The sequence below is a fragment of the Lontra canadensis genome, unplaced genomic scaffold (genome assembly GCF_010015895.1).
Source record: "Lontra canadensis isolate GAN:19392208 unplaced genomic scaffold, GSC_riverotter_1.0 scaffold41, whole genome shotgun sequence".
In the NCBI taxonomy this organism is placed as follows: Eukaryota; Metazoa; Chordata; class Mammalia; order Carnivora; family Mustelidae; genus Lontra; species Lontra canadensis.
The window spans coordinates 17,439,588-17,460,760 of record NW_022631035.1 but is presented as its reverse complement, the minus strand read 5'-3'; the positions used below and the strand labels follow the sequence as shown (position 1 = coordinate 17,460,760).

The window sequence follows — 21,173 nt, the reverse complement described above, 5'->3', positions numbered from 1 at the left end:
ATGGGGAGGGCCCTGGACATTGAAAATTAGGTTGTAGGAGACTAATTAATGGTTTGATGTTTCTGAATTTTAGAGTGGAGAGGAAAAAAAAAAAAGAAAACTTTAATGCATAGAAAACTAGAAGGATCAATACCAGATGTGAAGATTTTCTTTCCCCCTCTGGTGATTTGTATTTTTTATTTTTGCTTAGTTCTACTTTCTGCAAAAGATTTTAGAATAGAAATTATTCTTGTAGTAATTTCTAAAATAGAATTATTAAAAAAACCCACTAGTTATTTTAAAGTGACAGGCGGGGGTCCGTCTTCAGTCTGTTTCTTCAGAATTACCAACACAATCCTTTAATAACCGAATCACTTCTAAAAGACTTTTTCTTTTGGTCAAGAGGAAATAATTTTATGCTTAATGCTATAAATGAAAAAAGCAGGGCACAAAACTGGGTTATAGCGGCCCTAACTACGTACAGGGTTAAAAAAGAAAAACGCTGACCTGGAAGGAATTACTTAAAATGTTCATGATTGTCTCTCTGGGCAAGAGGAGTGTGGAGGCTCCTTTTCTCCTCCTCTTCTATAGCATGTAACTCTATAATTGCCAAAAATTTTACAGTGGATGTGGATTATTTTAATAACCAGAAAACTGGGGGTGCCTGGGTGGTTCAGTGGGTTAAAGCCTCTGCCTTTGGCTCAGGTCATGATCCCAGGGTCCTGGGATCAAGCCCCGCATTGGGCTCTCTGCTCAGCAGGGAGCCTGCTTCCTCCTCTCTCTCTCTCTCCCTGCCTCTCTGCCTACTTGTGATCTCTGTCTGTCAAATAAATAAATAAAAATTAAAAAAAAAAATCAGAAAACTGTGAGTTATAAACAAGCATTTCTCCAGCTACAGAGCCTAGGCCCCTCGGTCAGCCATCCTGTTGTGCTTCCAGAAACTCTGCTCAGAGGCCCAGGAGGGCTGAGGCCACAGGCTGGGAGCACAGCTCCCCAAATAGGCGGTACAAGTGGGTTGGAGCCATGGGGGCTCCACGGAGAAGACCTGTTGTTGAGGGGCTGAAATATAATGGAGGACAAAATGTGCTTCCGTCTCTGACTGCTCTTAGGGAAAGCACGGGAGAAGATATGGGGCCAATGCTGAGTCAAGGATGGGGAGGGTGGTGGGGGGCGGGGCTTACCTGTGACCAGTGACTTCCCCAGGCCATCAGGTTGAAGGCACACAGCATGGCCGAAGTCGCAGAGGGCGGCACGGCTCCCGTCGCTAGACAGGAGCACATTGTCAGCTGCCAGGCCACCCCAGAGAAGAAGAGGAACAGGTGAGTCACTTCCGGCCCCAGCCCAATCAGGACCTCCAGCGAGGCCGCTGCTGGCTGACCCCAAGTGGCAGCTGCTGTTCTGCTGAGTGTCCTTACTCATGAGGAAGGCAAGAGTGTTACCGGTTCCGGCTAGAGGCAGGCAGCAGGCGGCTGTCTGGGGTACAGGGACAGAGTTTACTCCTGGGACGCTGCCATTCAGCTCTGCTGTCCCCACCCTCCCCCAGTGGTCACCAAGACAGAGGAGCTGTGTGGGCAGCGCTGCCCACTGGCGACTACGGTGTCAGGCTGAGGGCTTGGGAAACATACTTGCTCTTCCCAGCCTGACTCAGGCCCTGCCGTGGGGGATGGCCAGGCAGGCCCAGAAGGATCGGGAAGGGTGAGGTAAGGAAGGAGCCCACTGGGGACCAGAGCGGTTGGGGGATGAGCCTCACCTTTGATATCTCCGTGCAGAATTCTTCGGGTGTGGAGGTATTCCAGCCCTTCCAGAGCCTGGCCCAGGTAGTAAAGGGCCCGGTCCTCCGGCAGACAGCCCTTCTGCTTTATGAGCTGGCCCAGCGAGCCACCTAGGAGACCAAAGGCCAGTCTCTACATGGGGCATTTCCAGGCCTGTAGGCAGGCCAAGGACAAAGGGCTTCCAAGGACAGGTGGTGGGAAAGTAGGCCTTTTCTGCCCACGTCACAGGGTCAAGAGGTTAAAAATGGAGTAAGTGGGGACCAAGGTCAACCTGGTCAAGACCCGGGAAAACCCCAGGTCTTGGCTCTGAGCTGCGAGGGGGAAAGAGTGGCACCTGGCTCCCTACCTTCCAGCAGTTCCATGAAGATGTTGACCCAAGGACCTTCCTTCACAGCTCCATACAAAGGGACGATTCTGGGGGAAGTCAATCCTGCACATGCCACCAACTCCTCTGCCCGAAAAACTTCGATGCGCACCTGGCGGGGCCCAGAGGTAGCTGTGAGTCAGGGTGCGTGCCCAGGCTGTTTCCCTAGCATCCTGGCAGGACTCCCTAGCATCCTGCAGGGAGACTCCCAATCCCCCCCGCACCGCCCCCCCGTGTCGATTCTGAGGCCAGGCAGGGCCCTGGTGGGCCCACTGGACTCTCAGAGACTAAACTGTGCACCCTGGGGGTCATGTTCAACTTCTAGTAGTTGGTTAAAGTTCTGCACTGCGGATGTGTGTGGAAACACTTAGAATCACACAAAAAATTACAACCCTTATCCAGGCTCCTGGCATGCTGCCACGCTCAAATCTGCTAAACACAGAACTCACCCCCCACCACCACCCAGCCCAAATGGCTGGGCCATTTCTAGGACGTGGGACCTTTTGTTTATCAACATCCACATCTATTTTCCCCAGAGGCCGGGTTTCCATCGTATCTGCAGCCAGAGCCGATGTAGCCAAGATCCTGGCTCTTGTCAGCACCCTTCTCAGCACTTTTCTCAGCTCAGAATTATTTGTCTTTTCCCCTGAGGACGAAAATGTCCATGTAGATGGAGCAATGCTTGTTTATTCTGTTTGCAGCTGTTTCCCCAGGATCTGGGCCTAAGATGAGGCTTCTCAGGGGGAGGGGTTTGGCCAAGGCCCCTCCTGCAGGGACCACAAACTCCTCTGTGTAGGGGCCAGCATAGTATGGCAGGAAGAAATAGGCCTGGGACACAAACATCCTAGATGAGAGACTCTGGCTTGGCCGTTTCCAAAGGTAGATCACTTCCCCTAAACTCTCTTTGCATAGGCAAACGGTGGTGACAGTGGTATCTGCTCCCACGTAGAGTGAGGATTTGGAAGGATGATATTCAGCACCAGGCCTGACAACCCATAGGTGCTCAGGAAATGTAAGGCACCCCCTTCCTCCAGCTCAGATAAGAGCAGCTTATTAAACACTTAGTATTCCTAACAGAGCCGTGTCCTCCTTTCTGGCTGGCGCTGGTTCTCCGTGTTAGCCTTGAGAGGCACCACCAGGGGGCGCCCGTGGCAACCAAACCAGCCTGGAAGAAATCACTCAGGACCTGGCGGGGCTTGGCTGGGAGACCTGCTGACTTGGCAGGAGATCTGCCGAGGTGGGGCTTTTGCGCTTTTGGACTTTTGCCTATCAGTGGAAAATGTCTTCTGGTTACAGAGTATCTGGTTTGGTTCATCAACTCGCATAAACTTTGACTCTTTGTCAGTGTTTCCAGCTCTGAACCTGAGCTGGAAAGAATTCGCCCTTCAGGACTTGGATTAGGTGCTGTTTTTAACTCTCTGGCAGTCTGGGGCACCCCAGAGGACTCAGCCGGGCACTGCAGTGTTTGGCAATGGAGGGAAACAGTGGTGATGGCTGGCTGTGGGGCATCATGTAAACTACTAGCTCCAGACGGTTCGGTTTCGGCATCAGCTTGTGCTCCAGTCTTTAGGGAGCTGGGTTTCTGGAGGCTGCTGTGATCTAAGTACTTCAGGGGGGATAACGTGGAGCAGGAAAGGAAGGCGAGGGTGTCTAATCAGATTTCAAAATTTGAGAATTGTGCAGTGCCCACCGAGGCATACATCCCATAAGTAAATAAGGTTATGAACAGAAGAAAAATTTTCTTTCCACTTTTGCATTGTTATTCAAATGACCACCAAGTCGTCAGGCTAAACACTACTTTGTGACCTAATTACTCAGTAAACGGAACTTTCAGGTACTTGTTTTGACCTGGGATGCCATGAAAAATGACTGACACTAACGGTTGCGAAGAACATTTGAGAACCTCTGCTTTAACTAGGAAGACATCCCTAAGTCCTTGGGAGTGCCCCAGTAATGTTAAAACATGTTAAAAACATTCTCTTCACTGGGTAGAGTGTGCGACCCTTAATCTCAGGGTTGTAAGTTCAAGTCCCAATGTGGGGCGTAGAGATTACTTAAAAATAGAAATCTTTGAAAACAAACAAACAAACCCAGATACAAGGGGGTCAGAGGGGACACTTCAAAAATATAATGTGCATTAGGGAGAGCAAGCAGAAAGGACAGACCTGAGGGGGTGGGGAGAATGCACCTGGCCTTCCTGCTCATCCCTGGACTTCAGTGCCCTCATCGGGGTCCTGGGATGGAGCCCGCACTCAGTGGGAAGTCTGCTTGGGATTCTCTCTCCCTCTCCTTCTGCCCCACCCCCCACCCCTGCGTGGTGTGTGTGTGTGTGTGCACGTACGTCTGAACGTGCACACACATGTGCTCTCCCTAAAATAAATCAATAAATACCCCTCCCCCCAAACTAGTATTTACTGCCCACTTCACACACGCCAGGTCCGGTTCTAAGCGCTTTGTAAGCATCAGTGTTTGCATCTTACAGCAGCCTGTGGGGCAAGGAAACTGAAGTCCAGACAAGTGACTTGCCCAAGGTCACTGGCAGTCTCAGAGGTGGGATTTTTGGTTAGGGAAGCCTGACTCCAGACCTGCCAGCTACCCTGCTCCACGGAAGCCCTTTCCAGGAGTCTAAGCTTTTATATCCAGACTGTTTTTTTTTTTTTTCCTCCCCCACATCCATTCAGGAGCGAGCATACCCCGGGGCGGGGGGAGGGGGGGAAGTGTGGTCAACCATTACTTGGCTGCCAAATCCACAAGCCACCTCCCTCGGCTTAGTGGCCTGCATGCTGACCCTGGGCATTGATTTCTCCTTCTTGAGAGTCTCCCCTCTTTAGTATTTGTATCCATTTTATTTCATCCGTAAAAAAAGTATTTGTATCCATTTTATTTCATCCATAATCATGATTCTGTATATTCTTTTAAAGATCTCAGGAACATAAAATAGGTGAAAACACAGTACGGGGCCCATAGGAGTCCAATGAACAGAGGGCTCCCCCCTTACTCCTCACCATGGAGCTATTCTCCCCTTAGTCCTGGGTCTGCTTCCTCAACACGTGTCCGGGCTGCCCTCACTCAAGTACCTTGCTGATGGCGGCTTCTACCACCTTTAGGCCACGGAAATGTCCCTCCCCCATTACACCCCCAGCTCCTTTGGGGCAGGTGCGTGGATTCTGCCCTTCCGTGTCCAGCCCCTGGCACGGTGAGCTTGGTAACAGCTGGCTGGATCTGGCCAAGGCCACACGAACCCAGATCAGTGGCAGAGCCAAAAGGAAGCTTCCAGAACTCCGTGCTTGAGCCAGATGTGTGTGTACACACACACCACATACAAGTACACCACAGAACAGAGTTCCAGGAGCTCGTGCGTTCTGGAACTTTACCCACTGACTTCTGCACTGGCTGAGGAAAAGCACTAGAGAGCTGTCTTTGTACCAAAAAACGAAATGTGACCATGATCTACTATTACATGAAAAACATGGCACGGCCTCTAGAGTACAATCTCATTTTAATAAAAGAAACTACATGTTTATGGGGCGCCTGGGTGGCTCAGTCGGTTGGGCGTCTGCCTTCAGCTGAGGTCATGGTCTCAGGGTCCTGGGATCGAGCCCTGCACTGTGCTCCCTGCTCAGCGGGAAGTCTGCTTCTCTCTCTCCATCTGTATCTCCCCCTCCCCCTGCTCTCTCTCAAATAAAATCTTTTAAAAATAAATTATATGTTAATATAAATATAAATATATTTATATTAACATATAAAAATCAAGTCTAAAAAGTCAAAGGGCAGGTACCTCTGCGAATGGATTGGGGAACAGGGATACTTTTGTGTTTTGGGATATCCTCTGGATTATTTTCTAATGGGCCTATGTTTATTTGTGATTAAAAGATCAAACAAAACCTTAAAAAACAAAACCCCCTACATTAAACTCTGGACTCAGGGCCAACTGGCATCTGACCTGAGGCCACTGATGTTCTAGAAGGAGGACCAAGGAAGTGCTGTTGTACCACGTGCTGGGTCCTCCTCAGGGAACACTGGAGGAGGGTGCACAGACTTGTTCTGACCCCCTGTGCCCCCTGACCTCCGATCCCTGTCCCCTCCCCCAACCCTACCCTCTTAGCCGGGAACTGTTTTTCAAATCTTCCAGCTGAAAATGCAAAAATGCTAAAGGACGCCTGTGCCTGCCCCACTGCTCCCCCCAAGCCCCCGCTGACCGCCTTGTTGGCAGCTGTGTGGGCCGTCCAAGAGCCATCCCACTTGAGGTCGTGGGGCAGGGTAGGGGACAGGGGGTGGTGGGCAGATTCTGAGAGCGGCCAGCTCGAGCGGGCCTGAGCGGCAGTCCAGCATTGGGAGCCCACTTGGTGTGGCTGGAGCTTTTCTGCCTGCCTTGGGGAGGTGAGAAACGGAGTATCTGTCCTCTTCTACTATATCAGGGTTGTTTACCTTGTTGCCTGGACTCCGAGAACCTCAGCAGGGCAACAGCTGAGCAGCCCAGTGACTAAGCTCTCCCCAGCACTGGGCCTGGGTTTCCAGGACGCTTCACACTCTCACTGTCCTGCCACCCGCCCCTCAGGAGGGACAGCTGAGCCTTCTCCGGTGGCCTGTGTGTGGGGTGGGACTGTGGCTGAGGAGGTCAGGCACAGAGCCCTGGCTTCCAGGGGAGGAGGCTGACCCGCGCACTACCAGACTGTGCTCTGGCCCAGGGCGGAGCCTGCTTGTTTGACAGGGTATGTCTAAAGTTTGGGGTAATACCTACGGATAGTCCCCTCCCGGCCTGTTACCCGGCGACCCAAACCCCCAGACTTGAACATCCTGGCCCACACACAAGCCAAGGAAGGCAGGTGATTCACGTCCCCACGTGTGTCCTCAGCGCCGAGAGCCACAGCAGTGGTGTCCCCTGTGCACGGGGCCTGAGTGGGCGGGCCCAGCCTGGTCTGGCTACTTGGTCTTCTTTCCTCTTGGAAAGCAGAGTGTCCCTGACAAAACCCACTTGAAAACAAGATCCATCACTACACTAGCTTATGTCCTTTTATTGTGAGCCAAGAACGTGTCCCAGGGAAAGGTTTCTCATTTCTGCCTCCTGTGGCCCTCGGCACTAGCTCTGAGGCTGAGTTTGGGCTGGGGACAAGGTCAAGGGAGCTGAGAGCCAGGGTAGGAGAAAAGACATCTGAAGGAGAGTAGGCCCGACAGCAAGGTCTGCATTCTGCTGCGGGTCCCGGACAGGGCCCTCTGACCAAAGGAGGCCTCAGTGACAGGCCTCGCTGTGTGGCTTAAAGCAAGGCACATGACCCTCTCTGGTCTCTAGGTCTATCACTGGGGAAATGAGGGAGCTGGAGAGATGATTCATACTTCTGCTTGCATCAAATCCTAGAACCATGAGCCTTCTCCCCCAGCCCCTTCCTAAAGTTCACAGCTGAACTCTGGAGACAGACAAGCCTGGGTCTCTCGATGTAAGTCGCATTTCCTCATAATGTCCACCTCCCAAGACTTCTTATTCCTGCCAATGGGAACCAGAGCCCGGACCCAAATCAGATCTGACTCCCCAGTGCTCACCTCACGCAAGAGGCACCTGTTAGGTACAGGCTATTGCTCTGGTCATTACCTTCTGGCCCAGGTGCGAGCGCCCCACTGTGCAGTTTAGGGGTTTTAGCTCAACATGAATCCCACGATGCCAACTGCCTTCCAGGTTTGGACTTGTCCCTGAAGGCCCTGGCAACAGGAGCGGCCCAGGACATGGGCACACTTGCAGACTCCGACACGTACGCATACCAAATGCAGCTCCCAGGCTGGGACATGTGGCTGACACTGCTCCCTTCCGGGGCCAGCTGACCCCAGGGTGCCCAGCGACAGCCAGCCTCCGTTAACAAGTCAGACCATGGCTGCCCCGGGATTGCCCTCACAAGAAAGGCTGCTCTGCAGCTCCCAGAGCCCGGCCATAGCTTTTTCTTTTCCGCATACCTTTTTGACGGCGCACTGGAAGCCGGTCTGCTTGTCCTCCATCCTGTGCACTTCTCCAAAGGAGCCTCTGCCCAGGCAGGGCTGGCGCATGGCCCAGTGGACCTCCTCTCGGTACTCATAATCCACCGGCTTGAGTTTCTGGGGTTGGCAGGAGAGAGAGGCCCGTGTCAGTGGCCACGGCAGCAGAGGGACGAAGGGTTACAGTGAGGAAGGCTCTCTGGGTGGCAGTCCTCTTGCCAGGCTGCAGGGGTGGGGCCCTCATAACCAAAAACATCACCAGGTCTGAGGCAGGGCTCTGGAGGGGCAGGACCAGTGGGGGTCACAGGCATAAGGTGAAGGCAAAGGAGAGCTTCGTGGGTGGCCCAAGTCTAGCTGATCCTTGTGACGAAAGATCCTTCTCCCCAGGCTTTGTGGTTGTGGAACAGAAATGGAAGTGTCAACAACCTTGACATTGAAAACATATAGCTCAGGAGCCATAAGGTAAAGGAGGGAGAAGGACTGCGAAGAGGGCTAGGGGGCAAATGATCATGTCACAGATGGATGGAAGAAGGCCCCCAAATTTAAGTCTGCTGAAATGACTTAAGATTAACAAAGCTCTCCAGTAGAGAACTGGGGTGGGGGGAGAAGGCAGGTTTCAGGGTTAGTGCGGGTGCACAAAATCCTTGTCTTTCACAGCAGGGGTGGGGAGTGAACGTCTGAGGTTGACAGAGCTAATTCCTGTTTCTCAGAATACGCACCACTGATACAACACACACACGCACATGTGTGTTCATGGACACATACACGACAGCGATAGCAACAATGAGCCAACCAACCAGAAGAACTCAAGATAGAAACATCTAGAAGGCCTGAGAGCAACCTGGAGGTGGCGTGGGGGATACTGCCTCTTGCCAAAGCCTCGCACTTTCCTACTGTCGGACGTGTTGTCACGCGCACAAGTGACTTCCATCGAGAGTGAAGACCCTCCCCCCACCAAGGTGAGCGGATCTGGGAGGTTTCCAGCAAGGTTCCTTCCCCCAAGCGGGTCCCACCTGACTGCCAGCCGCTGCTCTTGGCCCCAGAGTGGGTGGTCCCCAGGGCAGGTGTGTGGGGGCTCCCTTACCTCTGTCAGCAGGACCCCCTCGCTGTCTTCTGTCTCAGGGCTGGGCTTCCGGGGCTTGGAACCTCCTGCCGACCAGGTCTTGGCCAGGCTGGCCAGGCTGTGGGCCCGGCCGGAGCTCACGCTGCCCTGCAGAGCGTGCACAAGGTACTCTTCCACGGAAAACTTCTCCCGCGGGGTGCGGGCTGGGCAGCTGGGCTCGAGGCGGGGGCCAGGCACCGGCTTCTGACTGTCCGCACGGGCCAGTTTGCCCAGGTGAGGGCCAGACAGGGGCTGCTGGTTATCTACACAGGTCAGTTTGTCTAGGAAGGACTCTAAGGGGTGAGGTTTCCAGGGCTGGAGAGGGTGGAACGGGAAGGGATGGGGTAGTCTGCTGTAGGGAAAGGGGTGAGTGGGCTGGGGCAAGGGGCCGAGATCCTGGGGGTGGTGGAGTTTCCACACATGATTCAGACATTGCAAGGGGCTGATGAGTTTGTGGAGTTCTGAGCGAGGCAGGGCTGGCCGTAGGCCCTCCTCGAGTTTCTTAAAGCATAGTTGGCCGAGGCCTGGCTCCTTCAGAGGCTTGGTGAACTGGAGGGCGTTTCTAACATACAGAGGGCCTAGTGGGGATTCATCCTCCTGTGGGGAAAACACAGGTATTAGGACACAGGGCCAGAGCCGAGGCCCAGGCACCAAGCCGAAGGCCCTGTGAGCCTGGCATCTGGGCTGTGGCGGTGACTCTCACCTGTACGGGGACTGTGCAGCTCTCTTGCTCCGGGGTTCTGGGGAGCGGTTTGGCCAAGGCCACTCCGGCCTGAGCCAGGGACTTGGAGCTCTTCTTCCTGCGTTTCTTCTGGGCTTTGCTGCGGCGCTTCCCCTTCCAACACACACGGGCCATTTTGCCCTCCGTCGCATGGGCCACATTGTTGGGGATCTGATCAAGGCTCTCCGACTGGCTGTCAGAAGGGACAGGTACGCATGTTGAGAGCGTGAGGAGGCAGGGGGGTGGAACGGCTCAGGTAACTGCAGTTAAAGTCCTTGAGACCCAGATGTCAGATCCCTGCTTGGCGAGTGCTTGTATGAATGTGGGAAGGTGCCTAAAGCCCAAGGAACCTCAGTTTTCTCATTTGTAAAATGGGCATAGGATTTCCTGCCACGCAGATGAAGCTGGGGTTTAAAGGAAAGTGCTCACTTAAGAAGCCTACCTCAGCATCTAATCCCCAAGCAAGCTTCCAACACACAACAGTTATTACCACCGTAATGGGGTGCATGGCCGTGATGGGGCACACACTGCTCTTCGGTGGGAATGGGTGGATACAAGGTTCCCTCACTGCTCTCCAGGGTGGGGTGTCCCTGGAGAGGTCCTGGGGGGCTGTGGGGGCGCACATAGGCCTTGGAGGGCCGCACTCCACAGTGGGCATTCTCAGCTCTGACAAGGGCTTGTTTCCATAGCCTCTGGGTGGGGGACAGGGAGTTTGGGCACCTCCACCCCCTTTGGTTCCTGGAGACACCTGGTTTCTGGGAATGTAAGTTGCTGCATAAACACAGACACTATGGGGGCACCTGGGTGGCTCAGTCGGTTAAGCGTCTGCCTTCGGCTCAGGTCAGGATCCCAGGGTCCCTGCTCAGTGGGGAGGCTGCTTCTCTCTCCGCCCTTATGCCCCCCTCATGCTTATGCCCCCTCTTTCTCCCTCTCTCTGAAATAAATAAAATCTTAAAAAAACCCAAACAACTCAAAAAACAAGCCTGGGCTGATGGCCGGTACCAGGGAGCCTTCCCTCCTCGGATGGCTAGAGACTGCCTACCACCATGGACGCAAGCTGGCTCTTGGTATTAAGGCACCAGCCACAGATGAGTGTCTGAAAAAGCCGCTGCTGAACGGCCGTGTAGCAGACCACAGCCTCAGCTGCCCTCCTGTGGCCTCACTGCTGCCCCCCACAAAGGAGGCAGAATCACACCAGTCCTAAGGGGCTGCCAAAGGCCTAGGGGCTCTCAGGCAGCTGGTCTTTTGGCTCCGGCCCCTCAGAAACCCCCGACCCTGGGCCAAAAGGCACTGGGGACAGTGCAAGGCTTCTCATCAAACACTGAGCAATTCTTGGTTCAAGGGCAGCAGCCTTCCCCACAACCTTTTTCTATCACTAGCACTTTCCAAATCCCAATGATAAAAAAGTCTGCCTATTGGTAGAGGCAGGAACTGTCTCCGAGTTCAACCTGCAGCTGGCCAAAAAAATCATCTTTGGGGATGGGGAGCCTGGGAACAGACTGAGCCTCACTCTGGCTTCCTTTCCGCGGGGCCGCCCAGCTGCGAATCTGTTGGTCCCCCCTCCTGTTTCCAAACCCTCATCCCTCCTTGGATGTGTCTCGCAGGAGAAAAGACCCTAGCAGGTTTCTCCCACAGTTGGAGCGGGCCCCTAGGCGCCTGCATTCGCGGTCACGCACCAGCGTGGGAAACAAGGGGGAGCAGCAAGGACTCTGAGGAAAGTAAAAATAAAATGTCAAGCTGATAGGACCCAGAGGCAGTCATCCACACGCCGTGAAAAGCTTTTGAAAAGCTCCTTTGGCTGACAGAGCAGTTCAGCCAGGAAAACCTGGGCAGGTTCCAAGAGCCGAGCCACAGGTGCTGGAGGAGGGAGCCAGAGGTCACTGGGGAGCGGCCCGGGTGAGCAGCCGGGGAGGGAGGGCGCGGTTTCGGTTCCCTGGGTCCCACTCGGGCTGGCCTCCTCACCTGTACTGTTTGGACCCAGCGATGAAGATCCGCTCTGAAAAGGTGGGGCTGAACTCTTGGCTGTTCTCACCTTGCGAGTGAAGGACAAGAGGTTAGATGAGCAGGAAGGAGAGGAAGAACAGGAACTGGGCGCTGAGGAGAGACGCGTCTCACGGATACCTTCTCAGACCATCTGCCTGGCGGCCCGCCCCCTGCCAGCCTTCTCTCACCCCACCTTCCCACTGAACAGGAGCAGAGAGGGTGCTGAGGGGTGCCCTCCTTGCTTCACTATCTGTGCTGCTTAAGTGAGATCCACGGAACACACCCAACGCGGCAGCTGGCACATAGTAACGGCTCAACAAACGTCAGCGGTCATGTCCATCTACGTATGCATATGTGTGTACTGGGGCCATCACCTCCCCCATGGTTTTAATTTGTATTCTCTCATCTCTCCTCAAAAGCCAGCCAGACGGGAGTGGAAGAAAGGGGAAGGATGTGGATATGTGGGAAAATCCCACCGTCTCCCCAGGCTGTACCCCAAGAAAGCTCCTTGGAGGGCAGGGGGTAGCGAGGAGCACTTCCGGCCTCAGCCAGGCACCCGGGAGTCTCAGGCTCTGGTGGCAGCCGCCATGCCGAGTCATGCAGAAGTACTGGGAGTGGAAGCAGAGACGACCCGGCAGGCCCCACCCCCCATTGGCCTATGTCCCTGTGCCGGGCCCCGCAGGCCGAAGAGCAGGTGTTCATTCTCTGGGGCGGGGCCACCTCAACGTGGAAGGTGGTGAAGGGCCTAGAGGCCCCAGAGGGGCTTTCCAGGAGACCTGGCCTTTCCTGTCTGGGGCTTCTCCAGAGATGCTCAGGCTGTCCAAGGTCACAGCACAAGGTCAATGGCCTGCTTGATGATCCTGCCAAGAGCCCTGGGACCGGTGAAGTCTCCCGGCTCTCCTTCCCTGCTATGGTCATGATGGACAAAGGCCTCCACGCACCACTCCTCCCTTCTGTGTTCTAGTCCCCAGCACGGTGACAGCTCCCATTTCGACTCATTCTTAGCTTACCCCCCACCCCAGCTCTGTCTTGTGAAAATCTCTGATAGCGGTCACCCTGACTTCCGGCCCCTGTGCCCTGCCACCTTGGCACAAGGACTGCGCCTCCCCCACTCCCCCCGCAGGCCTGCCTGCTCTCTGTCACCAACCCTGGCCCTTACATTCGGCCTGGGCAATGATGGAGATGGCGGCCAGTCCTCCCTCAGAGCCTTCCTTGGCGGTGCCTTTGGTAATCACGTCGTTCAGGATGTCCCACTTCCCGCAGAACACGGGGCTCTTCTCTACAGCCTCGAGCTTGGTGACGGGGCCTTGCTTCTTCCCCATTGCCTGTGTCTTCTCCTTGGCTTTGGCGAGCTCCTTCTGCTGCTGCCCGGCAGCCGAACCAGGGGCGCCCGGGCAGGCCATTTCCATCACTGCCATCTCCCAGGCTCACGCTCACCCTGAGGGACCAAAACAGACTGGGTTGGAGGAGAAAAGCAGGGGAGAGGCTTTTGGCCTCTTTCTGCCTCATATACTGATCTTCCAAACACCCCAAGTGGCCAAGGAATCAACCCTTGGCATGAGCCTGCACCCCGGCTCCTCTTCCTACTAGCCACATTGCCACAAGCAGACTCCTCCACTCCACCCAGCGAAGCGGGTTCCAGCCCACTTCCTCCAGGACTGCCATGGAGCGGACATCTGGGTTTGTTCTTTCTTGTTTTTATAAATAACGGCCGAATCTCTTTCTGTTGTTTTTTAATGCTGCGTTTTGCTCCCCTGGAACGCGGTGGTAGAGTCCATACTCCAAGACTGCCAGTGACCTCAGGGACTCTGCACAGACCTTGCCTTCCTAGAGGACGTGTTTACACTGGCCACGGTGGCTTTTCTCCAAATGGGGAAAATCAAGTTTTTGTTGCGTAGCAGGAGGTAGATACACGTATGTGTGTGTGTATAGAGATTTACGTGTGGGTATATACATTTTATACATTTCATATATATGACATACTAAGAGGTCTACAAATCATCATGCAAATGGCAGTGCCTGCACTTGGCTCCTCTCCCAGGACACATCTGTCTGTGGCCTTCCAGAAGGAACTGACAGGCTTCCTTCTGTAACGTCTGCACTCGTTTGCTGAAAACCCCTCCCGGGTATCATATTGGTAGTGGAGCTTAATAATTAATTAGCACACCCAATGCCAACCTACACCTCTAGGACTCTGAAGACAAAGCACAGGGCTTCCTGTCTCCCCGGGTTCTATCTCCAGCAGTCCTGTGCGTTCCCCGGAAGCCCTGGGGGAGAGTGAGCCCAGGGCTGAGACAACCTTGTGCAAACAGCACGCAGACTCGAGCTGTCATGAAAGAGATCTGCACCAATCTGGGATCGCTACCACGTGGGAACCTTTTGAAATGCTGGGCCTGCGTGCTCCCGAAGCGCAGGTCCCTCCAGGTCGGGACTTGCTTTCCGCCAAGCCTGAGAAGGCACCACATTTGGAGAGGTTTTTAATAAGTGCTCTCTGCTGGCAGGCTGGTCTAAAGCTGTGGCTAACAGATGGAGTGTCCCCTGCTGGCCGGGCACTCAGCCCAGAACACAGCTCTATTCGCTCTCCGGGCAGAAAGGCAGGCCGCGTGAAGGCAAACCATCCACTGCTGGCCCTTTGCCCTGGGAGGCGAGGAGCTGACCTGGGACTGTGGGGGGCTGGGCATCGCTAGGTTGAAGCCCTCTTCCTACCGAGTCCACGGCCCTGCAACAGCCACGAGGCACTGAACCAGCCCGACTGGGGGGCGGTGGGTAGGGGGGGTAGGAGAGGGTGGGATGGGCTGGTTGATCCTTCCAGCTCTGCCTTCAAGGGTCTGCCGATTCGGAACTCAGAGCAGCACCAGCTTTCAGCACAGATGTCTAGGCTCCGCCCTGAATGCTGGATGCTGGGGAGGGGCATGGGCAGCCTCATCGTCACCTGATGACCTTGAGAAGTCTAAGGGGTGCTCTGGCTTCCAAGTGCCCAGCTGTCTCCAGCCTCTTATTTTTTTTTTCCTTTTAAAGATTTATTTATTTATTTAAGAGCGAGAAAGAGAGAGGTGGTGGGGCAGAGGGAGAGAGAATCCTCAAGCAGACTCCTGGCTGGGTGTGGAACCAGACATGGGGCTCAATCCCAGCACCCTGAGATCAGGACCTGACTGAAATCAACACTCGGCCGCATAACCAACCGTGCCCCCCTGGGGCGCCCTGTCTCAGCCTCTTTGCCGGGGGAAGATGAGTCTTAAGAAAAAACCCCAAGCCCTCAGACCTAACACTATTAAAGATGGGCCGAAAAGGACCTCAGGAGTGCTTTAATCTCATTTTCACTCCAACAAACTGAAGCTAATTAGGTGGAAACTTGCCCAAGGTCAGCCAGCCTTGTGTGGCACTGCAGGCCCAGGACGTAGAACAGGCCCAGGACCCAGAAGCCCTAGCTCCAGGCTGTGGCACCCCCTCCCAGAGTCTCCTGGGCTCCAGGCAAACCCCAGGGGGGAACTCATGGCCTTGTTTGGTCAGAAGGCTCCTGAGGGCGGGGTTGGTGCCCTCCTAGCAGGGCATGGATGAGATGATCAATGTTGGCTGGATGCGGGTATCCGAGGACAACCTTCAGGGACAGGATGACCATGAGCACCAGGGATGAAGAGAAAGTCCCAAGTGAGGAGTGAGAGAAATGAGGCCAAGCCATCAGGGCTTGCTGCGAGGGCACCCAGCTGTCTGAGATCCAGCTGTTGTGCGGTTCACACGGCCTGTCTCAGCTGGACAGGGCTCATCCTGAGCTAAGGCCCTTTGGAGAGGCTGCGGGGCTGCCCCTCACCCCCCAGGAGCCATCACGTTGCCTCGGCAGTGAGCTGGGCTGCTGGCCAGGGGCCCTGATCCTTGTCTCCAAGAGCATGCCGGGCTCCCCGGGCCCCCTCTGCAGTGCCCGGATGACTCACCCAAGAGGCTGGCAGGCAGACAGGGGAACAGGCAGGCCGCTGAGAGGCTAACCCAGCAGCTGGCAGCTGAACCTGTGAAGGGCACGGGAAAACAGGCTGATCCTCACCTCCCAGGGGCACAAAATCACAGCCTGGGAGCTGTACAGCTTCTCCAGTGCCACATGACCATGACTCAGACCCTCCCTGATAGCCTCCAAGTTCAAGAAGCTATTCTAAGGATACTCTGGCCTGACAGCAGCTCTTCTACACATACACACATGTTTGCTCCCTCCCTCCTTCCCCACTTCTACAAGGGTGCTGGCCTACAAAAAATAGGGTTCTGCATTGAGCCTGGGACTTCTGGCCAGGCGGCCTTCCTAGGCCTGGTCTTTGCCCCTGGCTTGTTTTCTGGGGCTTGTTGCCCCAGACCACTTCCCTGCAGCTCTGCCCCTTCGTTCTCCTATAGCCTGTGGGACGTGAAGACTGAGCCAGTTGTGTCTCTGCCTTTGAAGGCGAGTCCAAATCCCAATCCATTACTCAGTCTGGACGCTCGCCCCGGCTCCACTCTGGCCTCAAATGCATCCTGCTCCTTTGCTCACTGTCAGAGCTGAAGATGTGGGCACTGGTAATAGCCAAGCCCACTAAGTTAACTTACAAGGCCATGGAAACCAAAGGGGAAAGGAAAGTCGTGTTACAGGTTCAGTATTCTTTTAGGACATGTACACTGCTCGTCTGTCTTCTCTGGGGCCTCGATGATCCCCTGGAGAAATCTGGGCATATCTGTGATCTTCGGGCATATCTGTATGACATGCCTGCTGTGGGCAAGGCTCCTGGGCCCTGAGACAAACTTGGCTCCCTCACCAGCTAGTAAAGCTCTGTTGTCTGTGTTGGGACTTTTTTTTTTTTTTTTTAAAGATTTTTTTTATTTATTTGACAGAGAGAAAGATCACAAGTAGGCAGAGAGGCAGGCAGAAGTGGGGGGGTAGCAGGCTCCCTGCTGAGCAGAGAGCGTGATGCGGGGCTCGATCCCAGGACCCTGAGATCATGACCTGAGCCGAAGGCAGAGGCTTTAACCCACTGAGCCACCCAGGTGCCCCCCTCCCTTTTTAAAAGTAGGCTCCATGCCCAGCGTGGAGCCCAATGTGGGGCTTGAATTCACCACCCTGAGATCAAGACCTGGGCTGAGATCAAGAGTCAGATGCTTAACCAACTGAGCCACCAAGTTGGGGCACCACCAAGTTGGGGAGTTCAAGGACAGCTTCTGGATGGTCTATGACTTGCAGAAACTATATACGGTTTGTATTTTTACAGGGAAGAGGTCCATAGCTTCCATCACATTTTCCAAGGGTCCGACATTCTGCGGAAAGTTGCTACAGTCTCTTTAGAAGATCAAGGCCATGATTTTGGCACTGCTCTTCCATGACAAAGAAGAGCTCAATAATGTAGCAGTTTCCCACCTGACTGCAAGTCAAAATAATCAGATGATTCTAAAATGCACTTGCCCTAGACCTCCTGAAACAGTTGCTGGGCAGTAGGCCCAGAATCTGTACTTTCGACAGGTTCTCTGGGTGATTGTGTGCCAAGGGGTCAGAGACTACCATCTGATCCCTGGTCTATACTGTAAGGCCGTGCTGTCCAATATGGCAGCCATTAGCCACATGTGACTATTTACACTTAAATCGATTAAAATTAGGGGCACCTGGGTGGCTCAGTGGGTTGAGCCTCTGCCTTTGGCTCAGGTCATGATCCCAGGGTCCTGGGATCGAGCCCTGCATTGGGCTGTCTGCTCAGCAGGGAGCCTGCTTCCTCCTCTCTCTCTGCCTGCCTCTCTGCCTACTTGTGATCTCTGTCAGATAAATAAATAAAATCTTTTAAAAAATCGATTAAAATTAAATAAAACTTAAAAATCAGTTCCTTCATTACACTAGTTACCATATTAGTGCAGATAGAGAACATTTCCATCACTGCAAGAAGTTCGATGAGACAGTTCTTGTTTAAGACTATGATAGTAATGTTTTCTTTGACAGTGAAATTTCTGTTCCTAGGATTCTGTGACAAGACTGGAATTTAGGCTAAATGAATTGCCGATTAACTGGAAGCTACAAAAATGTTTTATTTTGATCTTCATTGATGATAACCTTCATATTTCAGTTCCCTTTTTTAGTAAGTGCAGCAAAAACACCAGACTAGGAACCAGAAAAATCTGGGTTCTAGCCTTGGCAACTTTAAAAAAAAAAAAAGCAAGTGGGACCATTTCTGTCAAATGAAATCATAGCTCAACGCCCAATGACATGTAACTCACATGAGAACCAGCTGCTCTGCCAGAGAAGGTAGGCAGGAGCCTCACATCCTCAGCTTCCCTTCATCCACCAAGGATTTCTGTGGAACACTAGGTCCTCTTCCGAGGAAGAGAGTTTGAAAACCAGTGGCCTAGGAAACCTTCTGAGGTCTCTTCTAGTTCCCCAAATATAACCGACTTGTCAGGATCATTTGAGGGCAGGATGACCAATTCAGAACGATCACTCTTGATATTCACTAAGCCCCTACCATTATTGACCTCATTTTCAGATGTGAAGACTGAGGCTCGGAGAAGGCCAGGGGCCTGCCAGACCAGCCATATGGTTACAAGTTGCAGAGGTGGGGCTGGGCCTACGCGGCTGTCTCCAAGCCCGCACACTCAACCTTGAGCAGGCCGCGGAGAATTCCTCTCTCAGCTGCTTCCGACTTGTTCTGAGGACTGGAAGAGGCAGATTATGTGACATGCCAGTCGGTCTGCCTGGCCCACAGAAGACGTTGAATTAAAGTTCATTCTCTCGCCCTTCATCTGCCTCATAAATGCCATTATTGAGACAATGGGACTTCGCAGTGTGGGTGCGACAGAGTCAAGGGTGTTCAGCTATAGCTAAAGCATTCAACACACTCAGCCTCGGGTCTCTGTATATAAAAGGCAAATAAAAATCTCTGTTTTACAGGCTCATCTTGGAAATGTCCACCGAGGGACTAGGGCGGACCAGGGCAAATCCCTCTCATGACTATTTCATCTGGAAGTAAAAACTTGTCCTCCTCTGAATGCCCAGAGGGGACAAATAGCAGAAGTAGAATGACTCAACTTCCTTAATAAGATATTAGTTGAAAACCAATCTTATTCTGATGCTTCCTCTTTTAAGCCGTCAGCTTGCCTGGCCACTAGGCCACACTGGGCTGGCTTCTGCCTATCAAGAATGAGGGGCTGTGCAGGAGGGGAACCAAGGTCAAGTGCAGGCAGAGTGAGCTGGCCTGGCCAACACAGCCATCCGGTCCAGCAGACCCAGAGATCCTCGTACACGCTCAGTGCTGGCTCCCCTTTCTGCCCTGCCTACTCTCCTCAGACTCCCCCACCCCCGGCCTCTGTTCTGGCCAGCCTGCTCCTCTCACTTGCCTGAGCACAGCAGCAATGGGTAAGCCTCGGATTCTTTTCCTTGGTCACCTTCTTGCTCTGGTAGAGAATGCCTTCTTCCTTTTTTAATATCCATCCTTGGGGCACCTGGGTGGCTCAGCGGGTTAAAGCCTCTGCCTTCGGCTCGGGTCATGATCCCAGGGTCCTGGGATCGAGCCCCACATCGGGCTCTCTGCTCAGAGGGGAGCCTGCTTCCTCCTCTCTCTCTCTGCCTGCCTCTCTGCCTACTTGTGGTCTCTGTCTGCCAAATAAATAAAAATAAAATCTTAAAAAAAAAAATCCATCCTTTATCACCTAGCCCCTCAACGAAGCTCTTGCATTCACTGCACAAGTGTTCAGGGAGGCCCCCTAAGTGCCAGGGCCTGTACTAACCGGGATCATTCGTTCGATGTTATCTGTGTGTTGGGCATGCGCAATGTGCTTTATCCATTTCGATAACTCACAGAAACCTTGCAGGGTGGGTGATACTATTCCCATTTTACAGATGAAGAAATTAAGGCTCTAGGAGATGAACTTTCTGCAGAAAAAAATGAGTGCCAATTTATACAACTAGAGCAACTACCATGGGATTAGAGCTAAAGCTTCCTGGCCCTTTCCTTGGGGACCCAAGGATTCCCAGTTCCATTCTAGAAGAAAAGCTTGTTGGCAGAGGCCCCTGGAACGTCAAGGGCCTGAGCAGTATTACTACCATGTGGCTATTACTGCTCCCATTTTGCCCACAGGATTTGCCTACTGTTCGTATTTAATTGCTTGGCCTGTGTAGGCAGGAAACACAAGAACTGAAAATGAGGGGTCTCCTGTAAAAGCTGAATCAGTGATAAACTGGTCAGACTTCTAGATGGGTTACACCACCACATGTTCCTGAGATGTTAGAATGTTTGACTTGATTAGTTTTAACAGTTTAACATTCTATTTTCTTAAAAAAAACAACAAACCTCCCCCCCCATAGAAGGCACTCATGCAGGGTTTCTAAACCAGAGAAAAACAGAAACCTTGATCACTCTAACAAAAGGCAAGGAAAGAAGGAAAAAAGTAGCAAAGGAAAAAGGACACTAAGTATAAAATGAGAACAGAAATGAAGGTGGCAAAAGTAAGTTGAAGTATTAAGGCAGGATTAATCACAAATAGATTAAGCCCAGCTATTAAAAGACAGACAATTAGATAAGATTTTAAAAGATCCAGCTAGATGCTTACTAAAAGAGACAAAATAAAATTATATAGAAAGACTGAAAATAAAGGATGAAAAGAGATATGCTAGAACAATACTAACCAAAGACATGTAATATTCATATCAGACAAAATATTTAAGATGAAAGGCTATAACTTATATGCAACCAATAAAGAGCCTCAAAATCCAAAGGCTGGAGGCAAGTTGAGGCTTTATGGATGAGTGAGGTCTCTGCTTTGAGTGTCCTGTCAAACAGAGCTGCAGGATCTTTTTTCTTTAATTTAATTTTATTTATTTATTTGAGAGAGAGACAGTGAGAGAGAGCGTAAGTGAGGAGAAGGTCAGAGGGAGAAGCAGACTCCCCGTGGAGCTGGAAGCCCGATGCGGGACTTGATCCCGGGACGTGAGCTGAAGGTAGTCGCTTAACCAACTGAGCCACCCAGGTGCCCAGAGCTGCAGGATCTTAATAACACAGCCTTCTTCGAGCATGGGTTGGGTCTGCTGGAGACTGGGCTCTGTGCTGAGTACTGGGTGTATATTGAGGAAGAAGACCCAGTCCCTTAAGGAGCTCATAGTCTACCAAGGGAGAGACATGGAATTAGAAAATTACAATACAGTGTGGTCACACAGCAACAGACACAGACACGCAGCAGACGCAATGGGAACACTTGGAGGGACATCTAGCTCAGCCTGGTGGGTGTGAGGAAAGGCTTCCTAAAGTCCTCAGACTAAGTCTCAAGGGGTGAGCAAAAACTACTCAAGAAAAAGGATAAGGTATC

General features: G+C 52.8%; 1 protein-coding gene across 1 annotated transcript in view; it reads right to left on the bottom strand.

Annotated features, from left to right (window-relative positions):
- MAP3K14 (mitogen-activated protein kinase kinase kinase 14) overlaps nucleotides 1–21,173 on the bottom strand; it is a 42,874-nt gene that overhangs the window by 6,612 nt on the left and 15,089 nt on the right. The window contains exons 2-9 of the mRNA XM_032870979.1: nucleotides 13,042–13,320; nucleotides 11,862–11,931; nucleotides 9,882–10,092; nucleotides 9,161–9,775; nucleotides 8,059–8,196; nucleotides 2,098–2,227; nucleotides 1,730–1,861; nucleotides 1,161–1,265 (exon numbers count right to left, since the gene is read on the bottom strand). Coding sequence (XP_032726870.1) covers nucleotides 1,161–1,265; nucleotides 1,730–1,861; nucleotides 2,098–2,227; nucleotides 8,059–8,196; nucleotides 9,161–9,775; nucleotides 9,882–10,092; nucleotides 11,862–11,931; nucleotides 13,042–13,300 — 1,660 coding nt within the window. The 5' untranslated portion in view covers nucleotides 13,301–13,320. The remainder of the gene's footprint in view (nucleotides 1–1,160; nucleotides 1,266–1,729; nucleotides 1,862–2,097; nucleotides 2,228–8,058; nucleotides 8,197–9,160; nucleotides 9,776–9,881; nucleotides 10,093–11,861; nucleotides 11,932–13,041; nucleotides 13,321–21,173) is intronic.